This window comes from Callospermophilus lateralis, chromosome 18 (genome assembly GCF_048772815.1).
Source record: "Callospermophilus lateralis isolate mCalLat2 chromosome 18, mCalLat2.hap1, whole genome shotgun sequence".
Taxonomy (NCBI): domain Eukaryota; kingdom Metazoa; phylum Chordata; class Mammalia; order Rodentia; family Sciuridae; genus Callospermophilus; species Callospermophilus lateralis.
Window position 1 is genome coordinate 12066700 of NC_135322.1, and position 12066 is coordinate 12078765.

The window sequence follows — 12066 nt, forward strand, 5'->3', positions numbered from 1 at the left end:
TATAATCCCAGTGACTTAGGAGCCTGAGGCAGGAAAATCGCAAGTTTGAGCCTCAGCAACTGACCAGCAACTGGCCAGCCCCAGCAACTTAACAAGGCCCTAAGTAACTTAATGAGACCCCATGTTAAAAAAAAAAAAAAAAAGAAAGAAAGAAAGAAAGAAAGCAAAAAGGTCTGTGGATGTAGCTCAGTGGTGGAATGCCCTGAGCTTAGTCCCTCTAGTACCGCAAGACAAACAAAACTTTATCCCAGAATTAAGAAACCTTACTTTCTATCTATTGTCTAACTATTCTTCATTTACACAAAAGTACATTATGAATATTTTCCTACCCCCTGAAGACGGAAAATAGAACTTGTTTCTCTGAGTCTTCAGGTCTCCTTTCTCATTGGCTACCAGGCATCTCTCCTGGGCACTTGTCCCCAGTCCAGCTCCCTGTGGGTCTGAAGAGACCTGCTTGGGCAGCCGGGGCTGGCTCATCCCAGGAATGGGGGGCTACTCCAAGAGAGAAGCCCAGCAGAGTCCACCAGCCTTCCTGGAGGCCAGGGCTTTCTTGCCTCTTGGCTGGGCCAGGGGCTGCCCTAGGCCGTGGTCATTCTGCCAAACTGGACACTCCAGGGAGCAAGACGGCGTCCTCTGTGCCTTGACACCTGTGCTGTGCTGAGTGGTCCAGCTGAGCTGCCTTTGCCCTCCAAGGGCCGTGGCCCAGGGAGAACCGTCCACTCCACATGCTGTGGCTGCCCCATCCCTTGGTCACCAGAACAGCACTGCACACATCACTTAGCCGACTGGTTACCAGGTCTCTTAAACTAAAGCCCTGAACTCCAGTGTCACCTTGAAGTGTTCAGTTTGGTGTCCACTGCCCCTTGCAGCATGGTCCCCTGCCCCACTGCCCCCTTTTCTGGGTATTAATCTTTGCAGAACTTGATCAGGAACCTGAGCACAGACCAGGCTGATGGACAGGACGCTCGCTGTGTCACAGAGGAGCTAAGGTCTGCGGCCTCCTGAAACCATGGAGAAGGGGACCCAGTGGTGAACTCCTGACCAACATAGGAATGACACATTTATTAAAAGAACCACGTACGACAGGGTAGTGCACAGTAGAAAGGGGAATGTCTTGTCACAAGGGGCTGCTCACTTCTGCGCAGCATGGCCTCACCCCCCAGGCAGCCTGTACTCTCTCAGGGACGAACCTCAAAGGATTCAACCAGACCCCAGGGGCTTTGTCCCCTCACATACGCAATCAGACCTATAGAGCCCGCAGCCTCAGATTAGCCGACTGGTCACCAGGTCTCTCAAACTGAAGCCCTGAACACCAGTGTCATCAGCCCAAACCAGGAAACCAGTCCCTTGGTCCCTGTAATCCTAGCCCCGACCAGACCTCATGATTCCTGCCACCCCAACAAGAGAAACAGCACAAATTTCAGATACCCCCGTGGGGTCCACCAGACCCCAGTTTCTGTTGCTCTTCCATCTGGCACCTCAAACTTTAAATTTTACTGTCTCCACCCAGCTGTCTCTCCTAGAGGCCACACCCCATTTTCCCCAAGGAGGTTCCAGGACTCCAATCTTCATCACCCCAAACTTGACAGTCAGACCCCAGTCTATCACCCCAAAGTGTACCTGTGGATCTCAGCCCACCACCCCAACCTACACAGGAATCCAAGTCACTGACACCTCAAACAACTCAGTTCCTGTCCCTCTAAATCAGACAAGAGTTCCTAAACTGTCACTTAAAATTTGAGAACTGAGCCAGGTATGGTACACTTGCCTGTAATCCCAGTGACTCGGGAGGCTCAGAGAGGAGGATTGTTAAGTTCAAGGCCAGTCTTAACTTAGTGAGGTGTCGGGAGCTGTCACTTAAGAACCGAGTGCCCCTTAGCCTTGAGCAATGAGAGTGTGGAGCTGTGGCAAGCCAGCCGTGGGCTGTGTGTGTGAACTATGGGCACTGAGCGCACAGGGTGGACTGAACCCACGTTGCCCTTCTGTTTGGGGGGCCTCGCTCTGGTCTTTTTGCTTGCTCTGCCATGACCCCCACACAGCTCATGAGACGGGCGTGGCCTCCCTAGATGTCAATCAACCTGCTGACAGCAGACATCACCAAGCTAGACTCAACCCCTGAAACCTGACCCCTTGCCTTCTCCCCAATAAAAGGGTTCAGAACTTGCTCCTCCCTCTCTCTCTCTTTCCACAGACCTCAGAGGAGCCGTCACAGGACCCAAAGAAAAAGGTATTTCTCTGTCTCTGTGTGATTATTTCGTGCAGCCCAGTTCACCTGGAGTGACCCTGAGTGTTTAGTCCTGGAACGTGACAGAGAGGCTCTAAGCAATTTAGTAAGACTGTCTCAAAATAAAAAATTAAAAAAGGGCTGGGATGTAGCTAAGTGATTAAGAACCCCTGGGTTCAGTTCAATAATAATAATAATAATAATAAAATTGGTAACTGAACTCACTGTATCTTTAACCCCAAACTAGGTGAGCAAAATTCCCCAAATTAAAATATGTGCTGCTCCAGTCACTTCGCACTAGGCAGTGAGATCCCTCCTCAGTCTGTGTTGTCCCAGTCTTTGTTATATAGTGGGACCCCCAGGCTGTAACCGACAACTAGACCTGCAGCTGCTCCTAACCTGCCTCTGTTGCCCCGGGATAACAAATACAAGTCACCTCCAACCAAGGGGACAACCCACTTTGTCATCCAAAACTAGAGTTCCAGCTCAGTATTACCATCCCGAATATGCCATCTAGACACCTAGGCCTCAGGAATTCCAGTCTCTGTCTCCTGACTATTGGTATCTTGTCACCTAAAAGTGACAATTCATTTCTAGTACCCCATCCAGAAACTGGGCTGTCACTCTAAACAAGGCAACCAGATCCCTGATGTGTCACTCCTAGCCAGCAAGCTGGACCTCAATCACTGTCCCCAAAATAGACAATCAGACTTTTGGTTTCTGTCCCCCTGATGAGACACCAAACCCTCTAGTTTGTCACTCTAAGCCAAACCTCAGTGACTCAACACTAGAATTAGGGGCGTATGTTAGCCCCCAGATCAGGCCTCTGGCCTGGCCCTCAGCTCTGCCTGCTGACCACCTGCCTCAATGTTGTGTCTCGAGTGCTGGGCCCCTGGCCTCATCATCTGCAAACAAGGAAAGTGGGTCAGATTCACTCCAGGCCTGGACATGGCATCCACACACCCACATGGGCATAGAGACTCCATCTCTCCTGGGAACACTGGCATTGAGACCAACAAACAAAACACCCTTTGCTACCCCCAAAATTGGGATAGTGACTCTGGCCTCAGAGGGACCCAGATGACCTGACAGCCTCACACCCCGCAGGTCCCCACCTGCTCTGGTCTCAGGAACTCAGTGGGCCGCACTCTGGCTCCCTCCCTAGTCTGCAGGCAGCACTTGTCTGCCCTCTGGTGGCAGCTTCTGGAAGAGCACCCACAGTGGCTGTCTAGGCCTCTGGTCTTCCCACTGTGTTCAGACCTGAAGATGGGGTCACCCTTGCCTGCTACCACCCCTTTGCTCCCACACAGCTCCCCCACAAAGCACCATCCACCTCTTGATTCTATCTTCCTTGTCTCTACTCTCCAGCCTCCCCTTCCCCAGGTTGGATCTTCGTAGGGGATCTCCCTCCCTCCCACCCACACATCTTCCTTCCCTTCCCCTTTTTCTCTTACTCGTGGCACTGGGATTGGATCGAACCCAGATTCAGTCTATCACTGAGCTACATCCTGAGCCTTTTTTTAGAATTTATTTTGAGACAGGGTCTTGCTAAGTTGCCCAGGCTGGTTTTGAACTTGTGACTCCTGCCTTAGCCCCTACCCCTAGTCACTGGGATTACGGTGTGTGCCTCTGTATCTGCCCCAGAGAGAGATTTCTTTTCTTTTCCTTTTTATTTTATTTTAATTTTCCTAGTACCATGGATTGAAACCAGGGGTGCCCTATCACTGAGCCACACACCCCAGCCCTTATTAGTGTTTGAGACAGGGCCTTGCTAACTTGCTGAGGCTGGCCTTGAACTTGTGATTCTCTTGCCTCAGCCTCTTGATTTCCTGGGTTTACAGGTGTACCGCACAGAACCTAACCCAGCAGGATATTTCTAATGTTTCTATCTCTTCCTTGTTCGAAAGTCTTCTGTGGTCTCACATTACCTTAAGCAAGAATCCAAAGACCTCATCCATTTCTGCTGGTCCTGTGCCATCTGATCCCCAATATCTCCCAATGTCATTTCCTAAGCTGCTTCCTTTACTCCTTTCACCCCAGCCACAAGCAGCACCATGTTATTGAGCAAATCTGACTTCAGGGCCTTTGTATTTACTTTCCCCCCAGACCTCAGAGGGACAAGCTGCTGCTCATTCCCAAGCAAGGTCCTGCCCTGCTCTTTCCTCCCCTCAGCTATTCTCTAGTCTCTGCCAGTCTCATCTGATTGGCTTCTGAGCTATCCCTCTCTGAGGGCTCCCTGGTGGTTGGCCAGTTTGTTTGTGCATCATGTGCCTCTCACACCAAAGGGGAGCTCTGGGAAAGCTGGGCCTTGCTTGTGGCACTGCTGCCTGCCCAGCACCTAGTAGAAACGGATAAATCCAAGCCATGGATATGACGTGCCATTCTCTATGTGGTCACATTTTCATTTTATTTATTTTTGGTACTGGGGGTTGAATCCAGGGGCACTGTACCACTCAGCTCCACCCCTAGTTCTTCTTATGTTTTATTGAGACAGGGTTTTGCTAAGTTGCTGAGGCTGGTCTCAAACTTGCAATCCTCCTGCCTCAGTCTCTGGAGTAGCTGGATTAAAGGTGTGTGTCCCTGTACCTGGCTCACATTTTTAAAAGTAATAAAGCAGGGCTGGGACAGTAGCTCAGTGGTAGAGCGCTGGCCTTGCATGTGTAAGGCACTGGGTTAGATCCTCAGCACCACACAAAAATAAAGATATTGTGTGTCCAACTACAACTGAAAAAAAATTTTTAAAAATCAATAAAACAAAAAACAAGTGAAAATAATAATTTAACCCAACGTATCCAAAATAGCATCCTTCCAACACACATGATCAACATAAAAATGATTAATGAGAAATTTTACAACCTTTACACACCAAGTCTCTGAAATCTAGGGTTTTGTTTGACACTTTGGGTTTGTTTGCACCAGCGGTGCCCTGGTGCACTGAGCACAGTCCACACACATGCCTGGTGGCCTACCTGACAGCTGGATTCCAGACCAACGAAGGTCCCCTCCAGCTGTGGATCAACAGGCTGGACATATGACACAGTGAGTTTGGGTGATGGGCCCCAGGTTGGAGAGGCCAAGGGCCACATTACCAAGCCTTGGAGACTCCACCACAACTCTCCATGCACTTGACTGTGTCCCGAGGGGCTCACAGACATGCTACTGCCTCAAAGACAGCCCCCGGGCCCCAGGCTGGTCCTGTTTAGAGGGCTCTCTTTATTTATTGTTTTGGGGTGCTGAGGACGGAACCCAGGGCTTCACACTCACCAGGCAAGCGCTCCTCCACTGAGCTCCGCTCCCAGCCCCCAGGCCTCTCTCCGGTCCTCATTTCCTGACTTTATACACCTGCCCCTTCCTGATCAAGTGCCTTTCTCCCTTGACAGCGTTCCCACGTGGTGGAGTCCGCATGTTACAATGAAAAGCCAACTGCTGAGGATGTGTCCTTTGAGATGTTTCACAAAAAGCTTGCTGAGTCTGAGTCGGAGCCCCCAAGCCTCCCTGCTGCATGGGCTCCAGCCCACAGCCTTTTCCAGGCTCCTTTGACCTCCAGTGTGCTGCTGGCCCGGGCCCTTGCATCTACTGCCTCCTTTGCCCAGAACAGTCTTTGTTGAAAAGATCTGCGACTGCCCCTCCACTCAGTTTAGGTCTTCACCCACGGTCACCTAGGGAGGCCTTCTCGGGGCAACCTCTTTAACCCTTAACTTGCACTGACTTCAGAACTTTCTCTGCAGTAGAAAATTAACACTTGGCTGAGGCTGCTGTCCTTGAGCAGTTCTGCCAGCTGTCCAGCTGGCCCGTGGCTGGTGTCTGGGAACCTGGATTTCAGGAGGGATCCTCAGTCCCTGAGTGTGGCTCGCTGTCTAGACTGTGCCAGTGATAGTTCTTCTGCAATCCTGGAGTGGGGGCACAGAGGGTGCTGATGTGGACACCCCCAGTAACAATCAGACACTGAGTCTCAGTTGGCTTGCAGTTGACATCTCACGCGTCGTCACCATTCGATGCTGGAGGAGGAATTCAGCCTGCCCTGTGTGGCCACCTGAGAGACCTGGGAGGCTCCTGCCCTGTTTGCTCTTAACTTGCTCCATGTGCCTTCTCCTCTTAATGACTTTGCTTCGTGTGCTTTCTTGATAAGTCACAGTTCTGAGGACAGTTATGTGCTGATTCCCGAGTCGTTCTAGCACATCATTGAACCAGGGGTGATCTCGGGAACCCTGGACAGCCTTCCTTCTCAGCTCCTCTCTTCCCTTTAGCACTTACCACCCTGTGACATCCTGTCCCTCTACACCTTGCTCGCTGTGCCCCCCACACCTGGGCCCCCATCTTGCTCTCTGTGCTATTCCCAGCACCAGCCTCTGGAGACTCACAGAAGACACTGGGAAATGTCTGCTGGATGAGGACTGCAACGGCTTTATTTCTAACGGTGGAACCCCTCCCTGGGAGGCAGCCTTGGCCCAAGCAGCAGGACAGTGTGGGACAGGGATGGACAGGGATGGGTCAGCTGGCCCTGAAGGCCATAAGGCCTTGAAGACACCTCACACTGGCTCCATCTGCAGCTCCTCCCCGTCCACAGCCTCGATCTGGTGGAAGGCAGCATGGAAGCCAATGACCACCAGGGTGGCTCCTGCAGGGAAATGGGCAGTTCAGGGCCACCTTCCCTGGCCGGCCCCATGGCCCACCCACAGCCATCCAGACCCTATACTTACCCAGGACCCAGAAGACAGCGGAGCCTGCACCGGCCAGCCAGAAGAAGGGGAAGGAGACACCTCCAGCCAGAGCGTACTGATGAGCGGGGCTCACCTCTCGGCCTGGGGACAGATGTCATTAAGCAGCTGTTCTAACCCATGCCCTCTCCCACAGTAACCTCTGCTGCCCCCTGACAATTTAGCATAACAAGTTCCGGAAGCTTCAGGAACCAATCCAAACTCCTTATGCCGAGGCCATCTGTGTCCGGGCCCTGCCTAGTTTTTCTAGTATCCCCTGACCACCAGCATACAGCAGTCTCTGCTCTTCAGCCCTGCCTCCTCAGGAGCCTCTAGCCTCCTACTCCAACCTCCACTCACAGAGACAAGGAGTCTCCAACTGGTGGCCCCAGGTCCTAGTCTAACCTGAGGATGTGTTCTTTGAGATGTTTCACAAAAATACACTGAATGATTTCACATAAAAGTACAGATTTCTGGCTTCTGATATGACTACAAAGTCAGGTCTGCATGTTCCCATGACAGCAACCTGACAAGTCAAGTTGTGGCCGTGCTTTTCCTCCCATGCCCTGCACCCCCAGCCCACTGTTGTCACATCCCCACAGAAACCTGGACTTTCCCCTGTGTGGAATTTCCCCTGGCATCTTTCTTCCCAATGTTACTTGGTATCAGTCTGGGGCTACATGAGCCATAGGCCTCAGTCTCCCCCTCTAGGTCCCACCCCAGGAAGCAAGAAAGGAGAGGGAGCCGGTAGGGTGGCTCCTGCCTGTGATCCTAGAGCCTTGGGAGGCTGAGGCAGAAGGATCATGAGTTCAAAGCCAGCCTCAGCAAAGGCAAGATGCTAAGCAACTCAGTGAGACCCTGCCTCTAAATAAAATACAAAATAGGGCTAGGGATGTGGCTCAGTGGTGGAGTGCCCCTGAGTTTCAATCCCCACCACCAAAAAAAGAAAGAAAGAAAAAAAAAAAAGTGAGAGGGAAAAGATCCACGCTTGTATAAGGTTGCCACCTGGTGTCCAATGTAGGCCCCTGCAGTTGATGCTTTCCACAAATATAGGAACTGGGTGGTGGGTGGTGTTTCCGGGGTATCTCTGGGTTTGGGGTGGGGGCACTGGGTGTGCTTGACGTTTTAAGTATTAGGTTTTGTGGAACTAGAGTACACAAAGGCTAGGGCAGACTTGGGTTCCAAGGATTTGGTTGGGACTCTCAAACCAGAATTTGAGGGATCCATCTGGGCTGGGGATTTCTCACCAAAGAGCACAAGCTTGGACTGCAGTGTACGCAGGTAGAGAATGTAACAGGCTCCAAAGAAGACAGCCAGGGCCACCAGCAGCATAGGGGATGTCATCCTGGAAGAAGAGCGTAGGGAAGCAGCATTCAGGCCTCTGGGGTTTTGCTTGCCAGGGGGCCATGGCTTTGAACCAGTGGTGAAGGTTATGTCTTGAGGACAAGAAGGCAGGATCACATATGGTCACACTGCACCCTGGCCAGATCGATGGGGGAGTAGAGACCTGGCATTTGGTGACCAGGTCTGGCAATGGGACCAGCCGGTGGGGGGCGGGTCTAGGGAGACACTCACACGCAGTACAGGATGAGGCCCAGGAACACGAACACGTAGTTGCTCTGGTAGTACTCGACATTGCGTATCAGGCGCTGGCACAGCTCACCCAGGTTGCGGGGTCGCGAGAAGCGCTGCTGGTCCACGAAGGTGCCCCAGGGCCGGATGGTCGCTCGGCGCCGCTCCAGCCACTCACGGCCGGCGCCAGAGGGAATCAGCTTTGGCAGCAGGATCCTGTGGGGCGGGGTCAGGTCAGCAGCTGACCGGGCTGGGAGTTCAGACCCGTGGCCAACAAGGGGGTAGGGGGGCTGGACTCCGGAGTCCAAGAGGCAAGTGTCCCGGAAGGGGCCAAGTCTCCTGGATCCCAGGGGAGGAGGGTGCTGGGGGCCTAGATCCAGGGTCCCTGAAGAGGAGATAAGGGACCCTCTTTTGGGTCTGGGGTCCGGGACTCCCGCGGTTCGGGTCAGGGGAGTTAGCTCACTCACGTGGCGCTCAGCCCTTCCGCCTCGTCATCCTTCTGCTGATCCTTCTGGCCCGCCATGTCTGCGTCGTGAAGGGGTATACCTGCTGTAACCAGCCCGGAGCCCTGCAGACCCCTTGGGCCCCGCCCGAGCCCGGCCTCACCCTGCGGAGCCGACGTGTCGCCGCTCGGAGCCGCAGGGTGCGGTAGTTGCGCCGCCGAGCATTGTGGGAGTTGTAGTCCTAGCGGCATCAGGCAGGGCGGATGCTATGGTGCCGGCTTGACTCGCAAGACAGTTTGGGAGATGTAGTTTCAGAATGCGGTGAGCGCCTCTTGGCATTGTGGGAGTTGTAGTTTCTGGAGTGGAATGTATTTTCCACGAGGGCGTTATGGGAGCTCAAATGGCAGAAGTAGGCGTCGTGTACTCCTTCGTCCTGGAGGGTATAATGGGGACAGTGCATAGTGTCGTTCGGACTCTAAAGGGCATAAAAAACATCTGGAGCGGGACGCGGTGGTGCACGCCGTAATCCCAGTGATGCGAAGGCTGAGGCAAGAGGATTGTAAATTCGAGACTTACCTGAGTAATACTATTAGTGAGACCCTAAGGACTTAGCAAGACTCTGTCTCAATATAAAAACATTAAAATAAAAGCGGTGTGTGTGTGTGTGTGTGTGTGCGCGCGCGCGCAAGGAGTGGCTTAGTGGTTAAGCGACCTTGGGTTTAATCCTCGGTACCAAAGAACAAGAAGAAAACATCTGGAGGGTTTGGTACAACCCTGCTTCCCAGTTGCAGCCTCAGATGTTCTGATTCGGCAAGTCTAGGGTGGCGTTCATTCATTTGCATTTTTATTATTTATTTTAAAAATTTGAGACAGGGTCTCACTAAATTGCTGAGGCTGGCCTCAAACTTGCAATCTCTTGCCTCAGCCTTCAGAGTTGCTGGGATTATAGGAATGTGCCACCAGCCTGGCTCATGGATCACATTTTTTTTTTTTAAAGAGAGAATTTTTTTTTTAATATTTATTTATTTTTTTTGTTTTCCGCGGACACAACTACTGTTTGAGGAGACATAGCACAAATTCTGAGCCTGCTTCTGTGAATTTTTAAAGAGGAAGCTAGAATTATGGAGTCAGACTCAGGAGAAAATCCAGGCTTTGTGGCTTTGACCTAGTCACCTCTCTGAACCTCAGTGTCTTATCTGGACTAGGGGATCCTAATGATACCACACTCATGGGGTTATGATGTTTCAATTAGATGTTTCTTGAAAGAATCATGATGCTGTTCAGTAAATGTAGACAGTGTAATTACCACTATATTATCGTGAGTATTCTGGGTTTTTCTAGAGTTCAGCCTCCTTGAACAGAAGTAACACGTTTTGGGCTATTCTCCCTTGGACACAAGAATGGCTTGTGTTGCAAACAGGGGCTGTATTCTGTCTTTAAACAATTTCCTCCATGGCCTGCCTGAATGATCTGTGGGAAGAGGGGTGGGGCCTCAAGAAAAGTGGGTGGGGAAGCCTGGGCTCTCTAGTAGGCTGAGATCTTAATTCTCCAAAGCCCGGTGGGCTATTCAGCAGTACCTATGTGGGGATACAGAAGAATCTTTGCACCCTAACTCTTGCCTTCCAAGGTCCACATCCCTTTGTACTTTGAGGCCTGCTGGGAGGCATTCCTGGGGCTAAGGAAGGTAGTCCCTGTCAAAGGGGCTGCTGGGATGGGCCAAGAGGTCCCCCTATTGTTTGGGTCCCAAGATGAAGCTGAAAGAACTATGCTTTGAAGACCCGATTGGCTAATTAGTGGCCAGTAACTGATTATTGGTGGGTCTCTTTGTTGTCCAGAGGCTGTCAGTAAATTTGGTTTAGATTTTCCACCTTGGTCCAGCCTTGCTTCAGAATTCAGTGGAGGACTGTGAATGTACAATTGGCCTGCATTAATGTTGGTGGGAGGGCACAGAGCTTCCAGGGGGCCGAGGAATCTTGGGAAATAAGTTAGTGGTAAATGCCCAGCTGCCTCTTCCCATGTCAGTCTGGGAAAATCTGAGTTTTATTTTTGTTGTGGAAGCTGCTGAATTTCCTTATGTGAGTGGAGTGAAAGCCCTTCATTCCGTAACCCACTGGTTCTTGCTCCATGCAGAGGACATACTTGCTCTAAGGCTTTGAGCTGCCAAATCGTTCGGCCACGGCCAGAGATGGGGCTGCAGGAGAGGCGGATGGCGGGCTCCAGAGAGAGGGGTGTTGTGGGGAGGTGGGAGGCTCTTGGGATAAGGTAATTTTGGGAGTTGGGGCTTGGACACAGGAACATTTGGGAGCCTGGAATCCCAGCAGCCAGGGAGGCCAAGGCAGGAGGATCACAAGTTCAAAGCCAGCCTCAGCAACTTTGGCCCTAAACAATTTAGCAAGATCCTGTCTCAAAATAAAATATATTAAAAAAAGGGGCTGGGGATGTGGCTCAGGGGTTAAGAGCTGGGAGTTCAATACCTGGTACCAAAAAAAAAAAAAAAAAAAAAGGAACATTCAGGAAAGGAGCCCTTTGAAACAGGGTGGGAGAGAGGACCCTAAGGCTGAGACATTGTAAGGGATGGGAATTTGGGGTCCTTGGGAAAGGGACCTATGACAGATTGACTGAATTAGCAGGTGCTGGGAGATGAAGGGTGCCCTGACCCTGAGGTCCCTTCAGCTTGAGGTTTCCTTCCTGCCTCTTGGATTCTAAGGAAGTGGAGCTGAGAGGGCAGGAAGATCTTAGTTAGCACAGGCAGCCAGAAGAAACCTGGGTGATGGACCCTGCTCTGTAACCCCTCTCTGGGCCTGGGAGTGCATCTTCCCTCAATGGATCAATAAAGCCATCTGTAAGGGGTCCCAGGAGAGGTCCAGGCTTATGTAGCTCCGCTACTCCCAGGGCCAGGCTCTGTCCTGGGATCACATGGCCCCCGTGCTCCTGCTGCCTCCTCACTCTGTTCCAGAGCTTCTCCTTCGGGTGTTGTCTGTGCGTGGCGAATGCACACTCCCAGGGGCTCTCAGCTCCTGGCCACAACTTGGCAATGGAATCAGATAAGCAGTTGCGTCTGGAGAGGGTGGACTGGACAGAGGCATGAAGGAATTTTCTAGGTGGATGGAAATGTTCTTTCTACACCTCA

The 12066-nt window shown here is 51.8% G+C and overlaps 1 protein-coding gene across 1 annotated transcript; it reads right to left on the bottom strand.

Annotated features, from left to right (window-relative positions):
- Nucleotides 1-6608: 6608 nt before the first annotated feature.
- On the bottom strand, nt 6609-9169 carry Rabac1 (Rab acceptor 1). Its single transcript, XM_076838311.1, has 5 exons — nt 8961-9169; nt 8497-8709; nt 8169-8266; nt 6925-7026; nt 6609-6842 (listed from the first exon to the last, which is right to left on the bottom strand). Exons 1-5 carry the CDS (start codon nt 9014-9016, stop codon nt 6754-6756), a joined length of 558 nt encoding a protein of 185 aa, XP_076694426.1. The 5' UTR covers nt 9017-9169; the 3' UTR covers nt 6609-6753.
- Nucleotides 9170-12066: the final 2897 nt, after the last annotated feature.